The sequence below is a fragment of the Heliangelus exortis genome, chromosome 1 (genome assembly GCF_036169615.1).
Source record: "Heliangelus exortis chromosome 1, bHelExo1.hap1, whole genome shotgun sequence".
Classification (NCBI taxonomy): domain Eukaryota; kingdom Metazoa; phylum Chordata; class Aves; order Apodiformes; family Trochilidae; genus Heliangelus; species Heliangelus exortis.
In genome coordinates, this window is record NC_092422.1 from 76594924 (window position 1) to 76617645 (window position 22722).

Sequence of the window (22722 nt, forward strand, 5' to 3'; positions counted from 1 at the left end):
GTTCTTGATACAGATGAATTCCATATAAATTTGAATATACTTAATGTAGATTGAGATACTCTCACTCACATGTGCTGCACAAAATCAGCTGCACCTTACCTGATCCTTGTTTGATGACAGGAGCTGATGGAGGTGGTGGTTTCTTCGGCCTCTAAAATTTAATAGAAGAAAACAGATTGCTTCAAGATGCCTGTACATCTCATTCATGCAGAGGCTGAAGTCAATCATACACTGTGTTACATTAATTATTACAAGACTTGATACTACAGACCTGTCACATTATTTCCCTGAAATGACTTCATAAAAATTATGTGAAGACAGAAAATATCAGTGACAAATAAAAAGCCATTTTTTCTACTTCTGCAAACTAAATGCCCTAGGGGTGGGAAGAGAGGGGGAGGAAGTTCAGTTTAAGTGCCTCAGGGTTAGAGAAATACATTACCTTTGGTTTAGTGAAGAAACCTATTTATTTAAAATTTAGTCTTGTAAATATTCCAACCAATTTTGGAAAAAAAAACCAAATACAAAAAGCCAGCTCATGTTGCAAAACCTGAAATCTGTTTTTTCAGATTCATAAATGATGCAAAAATGGATAAAGGAAATGCTACAAAGGTTATATTTTATTCACTCCCCATGACACATTTACAGCTTCAGTTATGAAAAACAGCTACAAAGTTTTAGGTATTTAGGGAATGTATAAATTATTCCAACCGATCTGTACTTTCAACTGTTACCTTTTCTGTTATGATAATTTTCCTAACAGATCTGTAATGGTATGGCTGACAAACATGACCACCAAATCAGTGCCAGAACCATTTCTCTTCACCTGCAGACTGGGGGAGGAGTGCCTTTCCTTCTGTGTTTATGTGTGTGTATGCATACACACCATACTGGCATTCACGATAGAGAATTTGGAATGAATGTAAAAAATGCAAATAGAGCACCATGCCAGATCAAATGACATACCTTAACTCTCATTCTTAAAAAAATACTATATAAAAAAATTATTTATGGTAAAGGCTAGGTAAAAATTAATAATTGTTTTTTATATGTCCATTCTTTTTTTTTCTGAGAAGGACCTAACTTCTTATTTATAATTATTATTTTAAAATTATTTATAGTAAAGGCTAAGTAAAAATTAATAATTGTTTTTCATATGGCCATTCTTTTTTTTCTGAGAAGGACCTAATTTCCTTTGTTACAGATTGACCACAATCACTGTCACTAATGCAGTGGCTATGCATAACTGAATATTGTCTTGTGGAACGACCTGTAAGTTGATGTTTCCAGATATGCACAGCTTTGCCAAACCCCACTATCTTCCATATATCTGCCAAATGGCTCACCTACTTTCAAGAAAGATTGATTGTTTTGCTCATTGGAGTAACTGGTTCTCTGCCCTAGAACTCTCAAGTCTAGTCTAAATGTTGACAGGGAGCAGGTTTTCTGTGAAGGCTGCGCCCTTGCTCACTCACCCTTGCTGGGGAATCTCTCAAATTAATCAAATGTGTTAATTTCTAGAAAAAAAAAATAATACCTTTTCTGCACAGACTAAGTTCACACCTTAAATCTGTGAAGTTGCCATCCTGAAAACCTTGAGTTTCTCCTGCCACCTTATCCTAACTCCATCACCTGCTGCCATCAACCTGAGAAAACAGTGGCCAAGAACTCAGGAGATCACAATGGTTTTCTTTATACTGGTTGCCGTGGGCCATCTTCCATAACTTACACTCTTAGAGACACTTCTCCAAGAAATCAGGTAACATGGTTTAAGGTTTAAATGCAGAAAAGTGCAGAAAAACATGAAAAGAAGAGAAGGATAACAAATGTCTTGTGGTAGCAATTTGGGGTCTGGTTGGTAACATAGCTGATGCTGAGGATCCAATAGCACAATATGCAGACTTGGGTTTTTATTTTGGAGTGATGTGAGCCTCATCCCATTGACTTTCCATATGTCAGCAGATGGAATATATAAGGTGCACTCCTTTAGCACATCTTTTGGCTCAGTTCGCATCTGAAAAGGGCCTAGTCCATGTTCCCTGAGACCTGATTTTGAGGCAAACCAAAGCATAGGAAGAGAAGATGGACAAGTGAGAGATGCATTTAAGTCCCACTCCTGATTAAAACCAAAACACTTACATAGATAAACACAAGGGAGAAAGGATCCTATGGTTCATTAGATAAACTGACTTTAACTGGAAGCTGATGAGGGAAATATATTGTTTCAGATATACTTTCAAATATATTTGATCAGAAAGGGTCACAGTGAGTGAAGGAGCCTTAAGACCAATGAAGGAAACGAGCAGAAGCAAGGGAGAACTGCAAGGGTCTGTGGCTGGTTGAGATAACTGAGAAGGTGATGGAGAGAGACTAGAAATGGAGCCAACAGAAAGGAAACCAGGATTGGTTGGACAAACTACAGAGCAGAGACAAAGTGAGAGGGGAGAGGAAAACAGGCAGGATAAAGAAATTTGGTGTAGGGATAGAGAGTAAATCCAGATGGTGTTTTAGACTCAGGTAGTGAGCTCAGGGGAAAATCTTGTAATTGAGACCACCTGAGAGGTGGAAACTGGGACTAAGCAGAGAATAGAAAAGGCCTGGGACAGATAGCCACATGTGGGAAAGAATCAGGATGGGAAAACTGGGGGCTGAACAAGGAAATGGGAAAAGATCCCAAGCTTTTGTTCAACAAACACAAGAACTACTACAACAAATACTTTTAGATACTGGGATGGAATCCAAGGTTTCTGGATCACATCAGAAAATACCTGACAGAAGCACTGGAAAAGCATCTATTTCTCTCCCTTTCAGCACTAATTCAAGTAAAGACATGCAGTTTATAGTCCTACCATTTACATACTCATGTGGCCAGATCTGTGCCATTTTAAAAATTAATAAAACTTTATTCTCCACATTTAAAGGAAACTTAGCTACAAGTTTCTGAATATTTAATTTACTTTACAAGTTATATTCTTTGTATTCTAAAGAAAAAAAACCCACTTAGAAATATATAAGTTGAAAAAGACTGAATAAATTTCATCACAAAAAAATTGGATAAGAGTAGAGATTTTTTTCCCTTTCTAATAAGCTCACTATGTCTTAAGTTTTATGATTTCTGTCTCTTCTAGAAATCACCTTATTTTATTACTAGGCCTAAAGCCAGGACGTCCACTCTACTATGGAACTGCATTTTCATCTCCCACAGTTTTTGCTGCTCTTCTACCTTCATTGTCAATAATTAACTTAGAATCATAGAATCATAGAATTAGCCGGGTTGGAAGGGACCTCAGAGATCATCTAGTCCAACCCTTGACCCACTGGAGCAGTTGCTAGACCATGGCACTGAGTGCCACATCCAGTCTTTTTTTAAATGTCTCCAGGGACGGAGAATCTACCACCTCACCGGGCAGTCCATTCCATAGCCTAATCACCCTCTCCGTGAAGAAATTCTTTCTAATATCTAATCTAAACCTCCCCTGGCGCAACTTAAGACTGTGTCCTCTTGTCTTGTTGGAGGTCATCTGTGAAAAGAGTCCAGCTCCCACCTCGCTACATCCTCCTTTCAGGTAGTTGTAGACAGCAATGAGGTCTCCCCTGAGCCTCCTCTTCTTCAGGCTGAACAGCCCCAGCTCTCTCAGCCTCTCCTCATAGGGCCTGTGCTCGAGTCCCTTCACCAGCCTGGTTGCCCTCCTTTGGACTTGTTCCAGGGCCTCTACATCCTTCTTAAACTGAGGGGCCCAGAACTGGACACAGTACTCGAGGTGTGGCTTCTGTGAGTTGTTAGCTTCTGTGAGTTGTTTAATAATTGCTTTATTGAGCTTTCCAAGTTACTTAATTTTTGCCTCTGGCATCCATTTTTATTGCCAAAGATTGAAGGTGAGTGTCAGTAAGTCTCGGTTTTATCACAGGAGGCTCAAGCTGCCACTGAGAAATATTCTTCAAAAGCCTGACTGCAAGCTCATAATATGCCACTAATTGCTGAAGGTTCCTAAAAATGGAATGGGCTTGTGGGAAAAGCAATACATTACCTTATTCCAGGCAGCTGCAGGATTTCTAAATACTGTCTGGGAAATAATGACACCACCTCTTTCAAATAAACAGAAGCTGAAAAAGCTTTTGCATAGATTTTATACCTTCTTTTTTAGTAATTCTGCGAGAGGTAAAAAAACATGCACCTGAGATACTAAAAGCTCACTTGTTGTCTTTCAAATCTCACAGCTAAAATTTCACCCTTTTCATTCTGGAAGAGTGCCTGACTCTGTTAATAAGCATGTAGGTGGCATGCTAACTTTCATATTCCACCACAAAAACAATGTAGAATTCTGGTCATCCCTGTATCACTTGACTCAGCCAATTACCCTGAGATTTCCAGTTCCTCTCTCTCAGATTTAGGATGCAGAACAGGTGGCTTTCAGATTAACACAGTGGAGGCGGACTGACTGTATGGGCCCTTCACAGAAACTCCATAATACAATTTGTTTTCTTTAATTTTTTTGTCATTAAGCTAGAAGAAAATCTGTTTGAAAATCACATCCAATAGAACTCTTTTCACCTCCCATTTCATTCTACATTCTAAAGCAAAAATGAAAGAATACATTCCTTACCTCTTTTTCAAAATCAGAAGGAAGAAGCTTGACAAAGTTATCGGGAAACACACCTCGTCTGCCATTGAGTTCTCCTTCCCACCATCCCACATCTATGCAATCCTACAAAACAGTAAAGTAAAATGAAAACCACAACATGCTTGTGTGCTGAATAGATTTGTATGCTCTCTGCATAATGTCCTCTCATTTTGCTAGAACATGACAATTTACTGGAGTGCCAGGTTAACAGGGTAATCTGCCAGATGAAAAACTTCAGTAATTGTCCTGCCATCACACTATCACATGAAGCATCTAGGAAAAAACAATAAACATGCTTTAAGAGCTCATGAGCTTGTCTGTGCCTAATGCAAAACACTGTTTCACCATTTGATCTATTAAACCAGGAGGCATTTTGAGCATGTCTGATATTACTTGTTTTTGACTTCATTTTCCAGAAAGACAAAAACTTAATCAAACAATATATATAGCAAGAGGTTAAAAAAAAGCTCATTTACTTCCCAAACTTTCAAAAAAAGCTTGATACATTAGAATTACTTCTAAGATGATTAAATTTCATCATGGACCAATTAAGAAGCTATTATACACCTGATTAATATCAAGCATCACCTCTTTCTGCAGGATTTTTGAGCAGCACAATGCAGTGTGTGTAGCAAAATAACATACAGCTAAATACTCGCAATAAGTGAAATACTGCATCAGTGAGCAACAGTAACAGAAGCCACAAACACTTTAGAGAAGGTTAAAATTGTTCCTTAAGTCCTGGATGTTAAGCTTCCAGCTGAGATTTTCTACATCCTTCTTCTGTGAAAGCTGTAGCTGAACCAATTCAGCTGTTTGGCAAAGCAATATTATGGGAAAGGCACCCATCATATGCTGTACCTTAAAATAATTTCAGCCAATTTTAGCACTTGGCTCAGCAACAGGGTGACCAACCTTTCCATCTTCTTGAGCAGTAGTGCTAGATCTTCGTGTGTCTCTGAGCCATGCAGTAAGTATTACACACCTGAGACATGAGGGAAATTCCACAATGGATCGCTAGACATGACAAAAATTCACAAGGAATTCTCCCATTCTATGACAGCCAGGGGCAAACAGTGTGGGGATTACACCTTGGGTGCTACATTATCTTTCAACATCAGCCTTAAGCAATCACTGCAGTATTTCTGCAGCTACAGATCTGGACTGACCAAAATATCTGCACCTGCCAGGTATATCCAGCTGTCCTGGTAGCAGAGCCACACCAGAACAGCTTAAGAGTTCAACATGTTGGGTGTTCCTATTCCAACATCTCTAATCCAACCCTGTGGAAAGTGTCCCAGATTTAGTCAAGTATTTCTGCTTTTCAAAAAAATCACATTTCATAACTGCTGAGAAGAGATCAGTTGATCTCGTAGAAGTTAGCAGTTTAGCAGCTGCATTCTCTGAACACTTGGTAGCATGGTCACTGTTCCAGGTCATCCTGCAGTCAAAATTCTCCATCACTCACTATTGCAGAAAATGAGTGGCTCTTACCCTGCAAAGACTTTATCTGGGCTGTGGAAAAAACCCATGATAATAAACAAAGCTGGCTCATTACAATCACCTCTCCCTTCTTGCTTTTCAGTCAAGTGAGACAGTGAAAAAGCTGTGCAACTGGAACACCAGAATATAGGGACAGAAGGAAGAAAGGGGGATGGATATAATAAAAGCAGGCAAGAGCAGACAGGTGCTTTATGGAGAGGGGAGAGACAACAAATTAGCACAATAGGTTTTCACAGACAACAAAGCTAGAAAAATTGGAAAGAAGCACATGAAACAGATAAAATACTATACACCTTATTTATGCTATGAGGCAGCATCGATCCAGAAGCAGCACTGGATCAAGGGTTCCTGAATCTTAAAATTCTGTTGGTATGAGAAAATAGCTGTAAAAACACCAGTGGAACTCCAATGTCTTAGTACTGCTCATCTACACAACTTGGCTGTGAAGCCATACCTGTTGTGCAGTACATGTAGATGTTTATGGTAAAAATACAACACACTGAATTCAGTTGCTCTTATAGCCATGTGTGTAGGGGATCAGAATGTTAGACATTAATTAAAAGATAGATCTGAATTTTTTCAAATGAGAATTCAAAATTAGCAAAGACTAAAATATAACCACTCTGATCCTCATTTCATCATCTGCCTGGGACCAACCAAAGCATGGGTTCTATGACAACTCTGCCACCAACTCATTGCCAGACACTTCTACATTGCTGACTCTCCATTGGGATAACTCCAGGTGGATCAGCAGATGGTGCCCAGTGCTGCATGGGTCCTGCCTGTGCCAGTCCTCCTTGCCACCCAGCAATGCTCCACAAACACTGCACCACCGTACCTGCTGCCCAGGGTGGTGTTGCCCCTCCCTGATGGAGCTCTGTGCCACCTCTCTCCCTGCCCTGCAGTACCACACCCCAATTCTCCCTGCAGCAGGGCAGCTGACTACTCCCTGACTTTCTGAGCAAAACACTCCTGTAGTTCTCCCTACTCACCTTCCACCCCACCTACATGTAAGCTGGCCATGTTTGTGCTGGCCAAAATTTTAATTTTGGTATTTCAAAATGGCAAAGCTTGTCTGACAAAATGGCAGGTTCTCCTGCCAGGCAATGTTCATGTGTCCAGCTCCCCTCCTCAACCTCTTGCCCTCTCTTTCACACCCTAATGCAATGTGTACTGAATGCAGGGCAGGGACATGCTCAGGGACATGCTCCCCCCTCTGCCTCCTGGGAGAGACCCATGGCTGCCATGCATGCAGGGCTCCCCACACCACTGCACGGAGCCACAGCTGATATTCAAAGCCTTTGCAAATCTCACCAGGCATGGTGAGGACGGGCAGCACAGTGCCATATGGTGGGGAGAATGGAGGGGCAGTGCTGGGCAGTGGGGAGAAGCAGAGCAGCACCATTTGTCATCTCCTGATCTGCTTAGAATTGTCCTGGAGGAGAGTCAGCAGAGCAGAAGCATCTGGTGGAGAGTTACTGGGGGGAAGAGTTGGTGGCAGAGAGTTGGTTGCAGTGGAGAGCTGTCAGTAGGCAGCTGCCCATTTCTGCTTCACATGCCCTCACAATTTAGAGAAGTTTTGAAGATACTTACAAAGCATACACATGCTACACAAGTACGAAGGGAAAAAGTAAGAGGAAATGAGAATCTGTCTACAAGAAGTAAACATTGGTTTAAATATGGGAGAAGATCTGCTGAAAAAGACCTGAATGTGAATGGGCAATAAAAGATTGCATGATAATATGCATATGCAAAAAGGCCTTGTTATTTTTCCATGAAATAATTTGTTTCAGCTGCTACAGGGATGACAGAAGAATGCAAGTAAGCTTAATAAGGTGTACTTAATACCAAGGGAAGTCTTAAAAATATTCTTCACACTGGCTGAGCTTGTTGGCGTTTCTCTGTAAGCAATACTGCATAAACACAGATGATATTTGAAAGAAAACACACTAGCATTAAAGAAGATAATCTATTTTATGGTTTTTTTGGAGGGAGGGGTTTTAGTTATTTTTCTGTGCTAGGATTTTTATTTAGCCTATTTATTTCACCTCATCTCCTGAGATAAAGTGCTACCTAAATATGCAAACTAAATAGCCTGGTTTCTTGCATCATGTCTGTTCTGGGTGTGTATTTTTTTTTTTCTTCATATCTCAAAGCTCTGACATAATGTGTTCCCGATCTACAAATGCAGACACTGAACAATCCTTTTGTTCTTTTTCTGGTTGTTTCCCCTCATGCTCAGTCTGTGTTTTTCTCCCACACTCTCCCTTCTCTTTATCAGGGTGGCCTTCACTAAAGATGCTTACCTTTCCTAGACCTTCCCAGGAGTCACTCAGGAGACATTTTCCAGTTCTCTCAGCCTAATAAGCCTTTGCTAGCTATCAGGGCTAATTCTTTGCTAGCTGATGATTTCAAAATATCTGCTGTGGGAATACAAGGCTCCGAGGACTGAGACAATCAGCCAGTCATGCATAGCAGTGGCAGGCACTGTGCAGGATTCTACTCTTTACCACAGAGCCAGCACCCCTCACTCCTGATGTGAAGGTGCCCTCCCACTCGGCTCTATCTACTTGCGCAGCCCAGGAATCAGAGCACTCAAGTGTTCTGTCACGTGGTGGGTTTTATAATACTCTCCACCCCCTACGCAGCTAATCTGAAATTGCCAAAACATTTATGACCCAATTTGGATCTTGAAAAATATTAAGAATAATTAAAGCTTCCAGAGATGAAAAGCTTGTGTTTCAACAGATAGCACAGCTTAGCGCTAGCTAATAATCCTGACTAAACTGCGCACATTACATATTTTCTTTTTAGGCTGGATTTTTTTTTTATGCTTTTAGGAAACACAAATCTTAATCCTCCTTCTCCATTTTATTAACTTACATGAATTTAATATTTAATGCCCTTTTAAAAGCTCATTTGTTTTCATGAAGATGCTGTTTGTGTTGCATGTTTGTTAATCCTAAACAGCTGCAGGTTTGCTTTTTTTCCCAGCTTGTCCCTCAGGCTTCTACAGCCAATCATCACGCTGGATTCTCTCACAGTAAGCAGATCTTTAGGCAGTTCCTGTTTAATTTTCTCATTTAGTTTATTTGCCAGAGGACGCTTCTGTGTCAATGAGCAAAAGGATAGAAAGAGATCCCAGAAATTACAAGCTACAGATGAGAGCTGAAGAAGAATCTCAGTGGTGGTGCCCTCCTGCTACCCATAACTGCAGGCTTGCTGTGTTTCAGCAAGCTCTGGAAGCCCACGTATGATGGTGGCATCAGGTATGTTTTCATCATAAGACAGACCACCATACATGAATTCCAGAGTTACAGTTCCACAAGCAGCCTCAAGTACTAACAAATGACAGAGCTATGAAGCACAATCAAGGCAACACAATTAAAACAATGTGGTTTCCTGGAAACACTGAGCAAAGCTACTCCAATACTCTCTACACCTAACTCTCTGCAACTCCCTGAAAGGAGGGGGTAGCCAGGTGGGGGTTGGTCTCTTCCCAGGCAACTCTCAGCAAGACAAGAGGGCACGGTCTCAAGTTGTGCCAGGGGAGGTTTAGGTTGGACATTAGAAAGAATTTCTTTACTGAGAGGGTGATCAGACATTGGAATGGGCTGCCCAGGGAAGTAGTGGATTCTCCATCCCTGGAGATATTGAAAAAGAGACTGGATGTGGCACTCAGTGCCATGGTCTGGGAACTGCAGTGGGAGTGAATCAGGGGTTGGACTTGATGATCTCTGAGGTCCCTTCCAACCCAGCCAATTCTAGGATTCTATGATTCTATGATATTGCTAGGTCACCATCAGCCATGCAATCCTAATTATATTGTCTTTTTAAATATATTGTCACTGTAATTAAAAAATGCAGATCTCATACAAAAGCTTTCAAGCCATTACAATCCAGTATCAGTATTCCAAGATTTATTAACAAAGCAAGCAAATCACAGCTTTTTCTCCATATTAACCTGTCAGACTCATACCAATGTTAACAGACATCAAGCAAAAAAAAATCAAATGTTGAAATATTCCAAAAGTTCTAGGAAAAAAAATATTTTAATTATTAAAAATGCACCTTAGTTAAATTTAGGGGGGGTAAAAGAAATAAAAAGATTTATACTAAAATGAGAAGTAAGAGACAGTAAAAAGTAGAAATTGTGTTTGATACAGACTAGAGTTCATGCAAGTTCAGTGGTAGCTGGGCCAACATTTACTTACTGTAAAATCAGCTTCTACCAACGCTTGACTCAGAAACTACACTCATGTACTCACTGCAGTGCAATCAAATACCTTGCAGAAATCCCCTGATTGCCAAGCCTGTTTTCATTGTCCAGGTCGAGACAGATTAATGAAATAGAGAAAACAAAAATCAAGAGGAAAATTTCAGCATTTTCTCATTGAAACACAAATCTTGGCTTTTTCCTCATTTCCAGTGACGTAGTTCTATTTCAATATCCTGGCTCTCATTAATTTAATGCAAATTACTTTTTAGAGAATGAAGAAAAGGGAGGCAGGAGAGGCAAAATTAAAGGATTGCGAGCTGTGAGGAAAATGGTAAGAAAGAATCATCTGGAGAAAGCAGATTTTTATTTTGCAGAGGGGAATAGTAAAACAACAGAAAGTAAAACAACAAAATACAAACCCTAAACCAGTGATAGGAACACAGCTCCATTCTGAAACATCTCTGGTGACTTAGAATGTAAGGGTGGGGCAGAAGGGGAAGAGAGAGTGCTACATGACCAGGGAGACAAGACAAAGGCTATGAAAAGATACCTTGAAATACAGGTAAAGAAAGCTCCCACTTGGAGCACCAGATTTTTCACACTGTTACTGAATGTAAGTGAAATATGGTGAAATATGTAGGTAGGGTCGACAGCATTAGATCATGGCTTAATCTCCTTTCAGCAACTGCAGTGATCCTGTAGCCACTCTCACACTGGCTAAGGAAAGCCATAAAACACTGGAGTCGAGCTTTCTCCCCTTTTTAGAGCAAAAATCAGAACACTGCTTGGTCTTCTTTGCACACAGTATCCTGTGTTAGCAATTTTCCTTAGCAGAAAAACTACTGCTCTTGTATTAGGACCAACACTGTGCTGTTCCTTTTCTCAGTCCTCTCAATCCAACTGTAAGAAAGCAGAAGCCGGTGGGGTGTGAACAAAAAAATCCCCAGCATAAGATCTTTATAACATAGTGTTAAAAATACTCTGCTCACTGCACAGAGCAGCTGTACATAGACAGATGCTACAGACAAGATGTTAGTCCTAGTCATCCCCTCAACCCAGGAGCACAGCTGGTGGCAAGATGAGAGAGACAACAATGGAGGCTGATAAGACAGAGCTGTCAGAACATCACTAACTTGATCTTCACTTTACTGATGCCACACTCAAGACCATGAAACGAAAAGACTCGAGTTCATACCCAGCAAGTAACACGACTCTCTCACATTGAGCCATGTCCCAGCCATGAGCCTGACAATGACAGATTGTATTGTCTTGCAAACGTGACTGAACTCTCCCTTCTGGAAATGCTCACAGCTTCACAGCCTCTCCCTCTGCTCCAACTGGCCAAGAGTTTCACATACCCCAGAGACCAAAGGTTTTCATTTCACATAAAGCCCTCCGTCTTAAAATCCAGGATTAATCCCTTAAATAAGAAACAGTAGCTACTGAGCTCTCCGTTTAGTTGTAATTATAATTTTCTCTTGCCTTTGTTTAGAAGCCCACTGCACTTGTGTCCAGAACGTTGCTGAATCAACCTGCATATGTTTGGAGATTGTTCTCTCCAGCATCAGCAGCTGTCTGATACTCACTGGAAACCTACCAGAAGCTGAGAAACTTCTGCAGCTTTACCAAAATAGAAGGAAACCTGAGAGCACCTGATCAAATCTGTTAGGGGCTGCCTAAATAAAATATTCATCCACTCCACAAAGTACAGCATCACTGCTGCTTCAGCCATGTTTTTCATTTATTTTAGGGGCAAGGACATTTCCTGCCTGTTCTTACAAAGCAACCAGATCTTTAAGGCAGCACTCACTCCCTTGTCCCTTGCTACCTCTGGAAGGACTGAGCTTTTCAGAGTGCCACAGCCTCAAGTTCATCTCTCCCCTCCCCAGCTTATCTCCTGAGCCACACCTAGCAAAAGGGAAAACTTTTGTAAGTAAAAGCAAATGAGGAAGTCCTTGCTATTCCACAAGTTCCCAAAACAATATAACAAGCTATGTATTCATTTTTCCCTCCAACGCACTACTATAAATGCAGCTGTGTAAACCCTTGAAGAAATAAATCTGAAAATAGATGATCTTTTCATCTGTAAATAGGACTTCTGTTTTTCTGAGGAAGCAGATCATCATGCAGGCTGGGCCTCTGAACATGCAGCCACTTTATAACACTACTAAAACATGAAGCCATCGCATAGGCATCAGTACATAACTGCTCAATTTTCAGTTTTTCTGATTAAAGGTCATATAGATTCTATCACTACAGCTTTGGATAGAAAGCAATGACAAGAAAATGAACAAGCAGTTCCTCAGAAAAGGTAGATGCAAAGCATATACCATGGTATTTGTACCCTTGGAGTGCTCAAATAACTTTTCTGCTAATGGCAGCGGATGTACTTGCATGCATAGTCATAGTTTACAGAGACCTAAAGCACTGCCTATGAGAATTATGTTTTTAATTTAAGATTTTTGATTACTAAACTTAAAAGATACAATAGGCCAGCTAAATTTAAAAAGTAAAAATTCAGACTATTCAAAACTATTGAGAGACACTGTAAAAGTGCGGGGTTTAAAAAGTGAAATTTCTATGATAGAATACCATATTTTCACAGAAAGCTCCACTGGAATACATAGTTCCTCGCATAATTAAAAAAAATAAATGCCAGCAGTTGCCAGTTGTGTTCATCAAGTATCTGTTTTCCTTCAGCCCTGGTAGAGTTGTTCCTCATGAAGAAGAATGTTGAGCTGGTAAAATCACATTATTCAGAAAGCCATGAATACCTCTTCCACTTGGACTGACAGCTTTCAAGTGTCAGCTCTGCTCTGCTGGCAGCCAATGTTAGGTTATTATTACACTCATTGTGTGCATCTCTGTAGCTAGTAGCAGTCTTGCCACCAGTGCTATCCCACAGCAGAATTTAAAGAATGCCAGGTTGGAAGGGACATCAAGGATCATCTGGTCAAACAAACAACATTTAATGAGAAAAAATGTCTGTATAGCACTTGTCAAGACACCATCTATACACACAGAGATGTAACATATGATCTATGTAACATATCAAGGCTCAACTGCACTGATGGGCCAAGAGGTCCCAGATCTCCCAAAAGTGGGAGAAGGTCATGGGATGGGCTTTGTGATTTTTAAAGTTTGTGCATGACGTCATTGGGCAAAGCCAATAATGTGCAAGGAAAGTTCTACTTTTTTTTTAAAGCCCTGTTAATAAATATATTTTTTATACTTATATATATATATATACATATATATATACACACACAAAATTTTTTTAGTGAAAACAAGTGTTAAAGATCAGCATTATTTTTGGTAACACTAAAATGCACTAAACAAAATCTGACCTAACACTGCATCAGACCTTCATTAATACAACCTTGTCATTGGGGAAAACAACAAAACTGTGTTAAAGCTGGGTAATATTGAAGAAAGTTTCTTTAAATTTTTTTACTACATTCAGTATCAGGATGCTGAAAGCAAGATATATCATTCTCAAAATCTAATCTTATTTTAAAGGTCAGAAAATAATTGATTTTAGAGCCTTCGGAAACTTTCATAAAACTTGGTCCAATACCTGTGACTGAGGGGAAACATCTCTCCAGAGGATTACATTACACCACCATTGGGATGCTTAACACTGCATTCAAAACAATCAAGCTTTGTTACTTAATAAATTCAGTTACTGGGATTAAGAACTTGCAGTATAGTACAAAATTCATTAAATACTTTTGAAGAAAATGGATAGCATCTGGTTAGTAATCAAGTACTACTCAGCAGAAACATAATTTTAAAATCTGGCCATAAGGCAGAGTAAACCTCCTGACAATTACCTAATCCAAGATCATTTAGATAAAAGAGACAGTCCAATAGGCAATGAATTAATATTATGAGGCAGCCCTGGAGAACACCCAGTTTGTTGCAAATATTCATAATTATGAAGTACTGGAAGTCCTGTAATGGAAATATGAGAGGAAACCTTTGACTCTGGCTTTTTTTGGCCCGTAACCCAGGGATTTATCCTGCTCAGGTCCTCAACACATATTCCAAAAGCCCCAAATCCTGCACAGATCCTTCTCAGCTCCTGTCAGCTCTCATGCCTAAGCCATAGGAAACCTTACATCTGATGACACCAGTTGCAGCTTTTACAGCTTAAGAAGTCAAACAGGTAAATTCTTCTGTAGCCATGAGATGCAAGGATAGAAAAATGGAAGAGACTGTCAGAAATCAGACATTATTTCAGCTGTGTTCACATTCATCTTACCAGTGTTCACTGGAAGGCACAACAAAATACCTCTCCAGAAGACAGTCTGCTCAAGAATTGGTCCAAGTTATTGGGCCTTGCAGAAAATAAGGTGGCTGGGAATAGTAAATGACTATATGCAATACTCAGGATGTTAGAGAATCTAGCAGACCAGATAAATTTTGTCTGTTAAATCTGTTTCAGGGTAGATCTAACCTATTATCTTTGAACTGTGTGAGTGAGTAGACTAATCAATAATGAAACTGAAATGCTGTCATGAAATATTTGTACAAACAGGAAAAATTACATTGCTCATTGAACAAAACAATCTCTTCTGGGGGATTCACTTCACTTGCAATGCTCAGTAAACATAATATTGTGGAGAAATAAACAAGTTCCACATCATAAAACCCTAGCACTCCAATGCTCAAATTAAACCTCAATTAGCCAACACAAACACGAAAGGTTGTGCTAGCAACAGACATAATTTATGCTTCTGATAAGCCAAGCTAAAATATTAATTTACTTACATCTTTTTTGTGTTTAAAAATATTACAAAACCAGAAATGAAAACATTTTAAGGATTATTTAAAGCTATTACTACTTGCATCACAGACATCTTAGGCCCAGACCCTTAATTGCAATTACTAATAACCTGGCACTGTATGTGCATTTTTCCTTTGACTTTAAATAGCTCTCCCTACTTTGAAAAGGTTGGACTTAAGATAACACAACCCAACCAGCAGGTGAACAAAAAATCTAAAGCAACAAATCTAAAGCCTGCATTGTAAGCAATAATCACAGTTTTCCAGATGCCTCAGCATTTCAGTGATATCTTCTGTAAGCACATGGCAGAAAAATTTGTTTCCTTTAATATCTTAAAATATGTCACCTTTTATATTAGCCTGGCTGTATTAAACATACTTACAAACACACCTAACATTTTTCAAATGATTGTAATCTTGAAGCACTGCATGCATGGGGGGATTCTGCCACTTCACCTACATATCTTTGCATGAACTTCCATTGGTCAAAATTCAACAGGAACAAGAGAATCCCTTCCTCTCTGAAGGCACTGCTGTAGGACTGTAATCAGTGATAACAGGAACAGGAAAAGAGAATTTCAGTGCATACTTAAAAAATTTAAATTTTATAAATATACTATGAAGAGGAACACTCAAGTACAGGCTGCCTGTACCCTGTACTCTCTACCCTGTACTAATGTCAGGCATCACAGTTTATTTAAGTGCTTGTCTCAAACATTAGGGTTTCAGTAATGTTTCTAAAGATACCAGTGACATTTAAGATGCACCTGGTACCTTATTAAACACATTGTCAGACTTTACACAGAACTTAATGTCCTATTTCTAATCACAACAGCAAAGAAATACTGCAAGATATGAGTAAGTGTTAAAAATTTATTTATAAACACTGGAGAGTCTTGACCAAAGACAAGGTTCAGCCAAGAAGAAAAATGAGGAGACAATTACCATTTGTTTTCCCTATAACTGAGTATATCAAACCATTTTTTAAAAATTAACATATTCATTTCATCATCAGTTCTTTACAAGTGATTTATATCACTTGTATGAAGATACACTCATGCTTCTATAGAATGATCAAGTTTTACCCCAAAACTTGCCACACACATTAGCAGCATGCAGAGCTTACTCTGGTTACCATCCTGCATTGGCACCGTGGCTTGAAATCCAGCAAAAAAACAAACCTTCTCATTCCCACTATGTCAAAACCTTCAGAGGAAAGTTTCAGGTCAAAATAAAATGACCCTACCACTAAGCCAGTCTCTCAGCAGGCTGCTGACTGTAGGGGCAATCCCTCTACTCGTCCCACCATTCCCTAATCACGCATCCCTGTGTGTTCTGTGCCCAAGGTTGCCAGATGCAAGGCAAAAGGCAAGGAGCAGAACCACCCCTTTCAGCAGCCACCTAACAGTAATCATGTAAAAGTGCACCTTCAGCTTGCAGACTTTGCAAAATAATTTCTTGCAGCTTCGGCACGGAAGGGGTTCCTGAGCCAGCTAAGAATGCAGGAGGTCTTTGGGGTAAATCTGGTGCTGAGCACAGCAGAGGGGGCAAGGAACACAAAAACCAGACTAGGCATGGCTAATAGGTCTGGCCAAAGTCGTGCTGAATAATTCATAGTTATCTCAGGAGAGAAAAGGGCGTGCACCAAGACCCTTTTATGGTATTGTTTCCTCTGAGGGAATTACCTGTTTATTTCCAAAGGCAAACTGCAAGTGCCTTTATTGCTCACATGCTATTCTGTAAAGACAAAACATCATATCAGCTTTCTTAAAGCTATTGTAAAAGCTTTCTTAAAGCTGGACATTATTTGATGTTTACTCACTGTATTCCTTTCAGTTTGTGTATGCAAGATTGTTAGGAAAGTTACAAATGCTCAAAATATCTTGTATTAAAACCTCTAATAAGAGCATCTACGTGACCAAATATTTAATGTCAACAAAAATCCACTGGTTTGCTATGTCAGAAAGCCATGTTTATGTTTTATTAAACCAGATTACGTATTTCCCCTGCAAAGCCTGAATTTTTTATAGTAAACTAATGTCTAAAAATGAGATAAAAGCTTTTAGCTGTCAATCAAAGAAAACCAAATTTACCTGAAATATCATGAAATATAACTGAGTTCTTCACTTTTTTCAAAATGGGCAAACTTAAGCTACCATACTTCTGCTCTGAAAATTCCTGTTTTCTTGGCCAACTTGCTTTATTTTTATTGACCTCAAATATCATTATGCCTTTTCTTTTTAAAGTGAAAATTACAAGCTTACAGAAAAATTCAGCGATGAAAAAAAAACCACCCACAGACACAAATGCAAAACCAGAGAGGTTTTTTATCCTAGAGACACCAAAACCTAGCAAAATGTTAACTTAAGTATCAGCTAGCATCTTCCTCTATCACATTGTCCCATTCCTGCTCCTTCCCCTGCTCATGGCCTCAACTCACTGGCAAGGCTCCTCTACATAGCACTTACTAATTCTACCCCTTCAGGAGCCTCCTGCATCCGCAAGAGCAGCTGTTTTCCTTCACAACCCTACTCAGCCAAGTTCGCCTTGGCAATTGGTCAGCTAATGAAAATGCTCTGGACAGTTACCTCCTGCACCAGGATGAGCATTTAAAGATGTTTTAAGGCACAAAACCAGGAGAACTGTTTTGGCAAAAAGGCCTCACTTGGACAACTGTCTATAAATAGAATGAAGATGAAATTAAGTACTTAGCAAGTACCCTAAGAACTGGAAAGTATTAAGCACTCCACATAAGGACAGATTCCATACTCTGAAAACACAGGGAAGTCACTGCAACAGTGAAAATGTGACATTGAGGGGACTATCAAGGCTGAATTGTGTTTCATTGTTTCTTTATACCCTTCTACACATTGAGAATGTACTTGACTGTCTTGTCCCTTCAGGACAGGGACTAACTAAAAATACAGCATTTTGAACCACAAAACCTGAAACTCTCACCATAAAGCAAATTATTAACAATAACAGCAAAAGCAGCTACTATCTTTGAAAAAAACTAATAGCCATTATGCTTATTGGTTTATGGCTCTTTTTTTTTTTTTTTTTTTTTTTTTCCCCAACACAGAATTAAGCACTATAAACTGATTTCCATTAAATATTGGGATTGTCACTAAATACAGAGACCAAGAAATTTGTCATTTAAATCTTCCAATGTGACAGGCATTAACATGTTATCTCTTTCATTATACCAATGCATCAGCTTTTTGAAAAGCACCAGTAAGATTTGGGGAGGCTTTACGTCACTGTTGGTTTCTTTTTCACCTTATTAATCCTTCTGACAGCTTTGATGAATCCACAAGGTGACTGGACACCCTTCGTGGAACACATCTCCTGATTAAAGCTCCTTTGGAAAATCAAAACAGGCCCCCCATTAAGTTAATCCATCCCTTCTGTACAAAGTGTTCCTTCCACTAATGTCATGCATTCAGCTGTTAGCCTGCAGCACGAGAAAGGCTTTGCAGTCCAGGAGGCTGAGGGACAGGCTGGATATGCAGAGCAAGGCACAAGATTACTATTACTTCAGCTAATACATTGACACCTATTAATTTAAACATCTTGTAAAGTCAGAATTAACAGAATTGCCTTTGGTACTGCCAATATAATAATATGACAATAAGGGTTCAGGTGAGGATACTCTTCTGTTACTGTCAGCTTTTCAAATTCGGAATGATTTTTGAAGTACTTAACTTTATTTATCCTGACCATTTTCTTTCTTGGGAACAAAGTGGTCTTTACCCCCTAGAGCTCAGGTAGACTGATGCAATACAATGAAATCTTTCAAACTGTAGCAAGTAGAACTGCTTTCGAATGAGTGCACAGCTGCCAGTGTATACTTCCTGTATTTGTCTTGAAATTATTTAGCTATTACTATCGATTCCTCATAGAGGAATCTATGCCAGTGAAATCTCCAGAATCTCATGTATTTTTTCAGAATTTTTAGAGCTACTAGAAATTTGTAGTGTTTGCATAAAGAGTCTTAATTAACACTGGAAAGCAGCCTCCAGTAGCTATGTTTAAAAGTGCTGGAATGAAAAATCCTAAGAGATTTTCAAGATGATAATTGAAAATGTCACATGAATCTTTTATTGTGCAAAAGTGACAATTCATTACAAATACAATCTACAAAATCAATATTTGAGGAAGATAAAACACATGCTTGCCACTCTCCTTCAGCCACACAGTACAGTCATTACTACTGTTCTTGTTCTTACTCAAATGCTGCAGGAACATTTTGAAGACATTAAAAAAAATACTAAGGGAATAAAAATGTTTGACATTACAAAGAATAACCTACAGGGGCCATTGCATGGCCTCTTGCCATTCATAATTTTTCAGCTTATCAATGTATCTTATCATCTAATTGCACTACAGTCACCTTGGGTGAAAAAGTTAAAATGACTCTATTTTGTTTTTTTTTCCTCTTTCTTTCTATTATTTTTTTTTGTTAGGCCCCTTTTTGTAAAACAAACATACCAGATCTAGTGTTTTATTGCCTTGAAGATGGAAGTTTTAACCTTCATTTACAATTCTCAGCATACTTTCTAGTCTTCCATCTTTAAATATTTAGTATAATGGAACTAAAGGACTACGATTTGTCCATTTTAGTTTCCAATTATGAATAAATAAAACTTCGTCTATCTATCTACAAGGATATTTGCTTCACTAGGGAAAAGGAGGAGAGAAAAACCTTTTCCATAAATGTCTGCAATACATCCATGATCACAATCCAGAGAGTTGTAATCAGTGGCTCAGTATCCAAATGAATGGTGTTCCTCAAGGGTTGGTACTGGGACCAGTGCTCTTTGTGGGTGACATGGACAGTGGAATTGAATGGACCCTCAGCCAGTTTGCTGACAACACCAAGATATGTGGTGTAGTTGACATCCTGGGGGGAGGGGATGCCATTCAGAGGGACCTTGACAGGCTTGAGAAGTTGGCTCCTGCAAACTGCATGAAGTTCAAGGCCAAGTGCAAGGTTCTGCACCTGGGTTGAGACAATCTCATGCACAAATACAGGCTGGGAGGAGAAAGGATTGAGGACAGACCTGAGAAAAAGGACTTGGGGATGATGGTGGACCAGAAGCTCAACATAAGCCATCAATGTGTGCTTGCAGCCCAGAAAGCCAATTGTGTCCTGGGTTGCATCAAAAGAAGCACAGACAGACAGTCACAGGAGGCAATTCTCCCCCTCTGCTCTGCTCTTGTGAGACCCCACCTGGAGCACTGTGTCCAGTTCTGGAGTCCCCAGCACAAGAAGGACACAGAGCTCTTGGAATGTGTCCAGAGGAGAGACACTGAAATGACCAGAGGGCTGGAGCACCTCCCCTATGAAGACAGACTGAGGAAGTTGGGGTTGTTTGGCCTGGAGAAAAGGAGGCTCTGAGGTGACCTTATAGAGGCTTTCCAGTATCTGGAGGGGGTCTACAAGAAAGCTGGGGTAGGGGTTTTTACATGTGTGTGTAAGCAATAGGACAAGGGGAGACTTGTTTAAGTTTAAGACTTGAGGAGGGGAGATTTTGATTAGATATTAGCAAAAAAATTACTTCCTGTGAGAGTGGTGAGACACTGGCACAGGTTGCCCAAGGAAGCTGCGGTTTCCCTCTCCCTGGCAGTGTTCAAGCCCAGGCTGAATGGGGCATTGAGCAACCTGGTCTGGTGGGAGATGTCCCTTCCCATGCGGGGGGTTTAGAACTAGATGATCCTTAAGGTCCCTTCCAACCCTAGCTATTCTATGGTTCTATAAAGCTAGTTTCTGTTTTTCTTCTAGTCTGTTAAGTGAATTTTAGCCTATGAGAAAACAACTGTTACTACCATATGTTTTGACTCTGTGTCATTGTCTATCTTTTACATCATCTAGGCTAAGCAGTTCATGAAAAAGTTACTCAATATGCTGTTTAATAGGCAAATATTTTTGACTACCAGTGTTGCAAATGCCATCCTCCCTCTTAAAACTCCCAAAATACCTATCATTTTGATCAGTAAATGATCAGCCTCTGCTGACTGTGTGTTTAAATTCAGACTGAGTGTTTAAATCAAACTTAGTACCACATTTTCCAAGCATTTTCAGCTATTTCATAAAAACCCTCAGATATTCAAATTCCCATATCAGAGGCCTTTAGGAAAGGTCTGATCAGCTTTTGATTTAAGATCTCAACATCCATCAAAACAGAGTGAGAACCTGAAACAGTTCTGCAGAGGCAATTACAAAAAAAATTTGTATGTTCTTTATATTTGATGATCTTGACAAAGGGATTTTTATAACTAAGTTACATGAAAAGAGAGAAATCTGACACAATCGTATGCCTTTTGTCTGTAGGGCATTGTTACAATGATGATTTTGAATTCTGCATTTACTGATACTACTCCTTTGTAATTCTTTCCACAAAATAAAGCTTTACCATTTTGAGATGAATACCAGACTAACAGCCTCCTCACACACATAGCCTCACGTGTGCATGTACAAGTACACAGGCTTTCCTAGTAACTTAACACATAGCTCATTTAAATCATTCCTCTTCCTCTTAGCACCTGTCAAGTGCTATCTCATCTTCCTACTTTTAGGATTCTTGTAATGCATTTTATGTTATTTCTCTTCCATTCTTGTGTCACTCACTCCTTACTACTTCAGCCACTCCCACACGTTCTCATCAATGCTGTTGTTTTCAATTAAATGCAAATTCAGTATGAGTTAAAATAGTGTCTTCAACATTCCTGTAGATGTGATTGTGAAAACATATTAGACCAGTGAGGGACTTTTCATACTGAAAAGTCATATTTCTTTCTGGTTTTATGATTTCAACAAAATGCTTTATTTTACAATAATGCATCTGTGGTTGTAGATACTACTGTAACACCCATTTCTTTCTTTAGAAGTAACAATCTTCTCTCCTTGGGTTTAGGTAATAGGGAAGAATAAATGATGTCAAATGCTCTCCAGAACATAAAGCAAATCCTGCAAAACTGTTTCTTCCAAACAAACTAAAAGAAACCGTAATCTGACAGCAAAGCAAAACCATGGTAATAATTTCTGAAATACTCCATACATTTCTACTTAGTTCCTCCTAGTACGGATCACTGCTTATGAATAGGACTCCTTAAACACTATGATGTGGATTCCAGGAAAAAGGTGACTCTAGCAGAAGCCAATAGTGGGAAGAAAGGCGAGTCAAATTCTGTTATTGCTAATTTTAAAATCCCCAAACAAACAAAAAACAGACAACTGCTTCAGAAGGTCATGGAAGTTATTTTACTGAATGGTAGACAGTATGAGACCCTATTCTAACTGCACATCACTTGACTGCAGTCTGCCTGCAAGGTGCTCTGCAAGCCACAGAAGAATTTGCACAGTGACTGCTTGTTAAGCACTGTTTCTTCATTAGCTCAAATTATTTCAGACACAGCATAAGAAAAAATACATGGAGAAATGCCAAGCCTTCTTGCATTGAGATCCCCACTCTCTAGAGGCAGGGTTTGACGTAATTGTTCACAGACACATGACATACCAGAAAAAGAAAAAAAAAAAGATAATAGAAGAAAATGTCTGCAGTGGCTTGATACCATCAGGCTGGAGAG

General features: G+C 39.4%; 1 protein-coding gene across 11 annotated transcripts in view; it reads right to left on the reverse strand.

Moving 5' to 3' along the window:
* The window catches only part of SH3KBP1 (SH3 domain containing kinase binding protein 1), a 221591-nt gene that overhangs the window by 31686 nt on the left and 167183 nt on the right, over positions 1-22722 (reverse strand). For all 11 annotated transcript variants that reach the window (XM_071749422.1, XM_071749486.1, XM_071749412.1 and 8 more), the window contains 2 exons: positions 4605-4706; positions 100-151 (listed from right to left, as the gene is read on the reverse strand). In XM_071749422.1, the coding sequence (XP_071605523.1) occupies positions 100-151; positions 4605-4706 (154 nt within the window). The remainder of the gene's footprint in view (positions 1-99; positions 152-4604; positions 4707-22722) is intronic.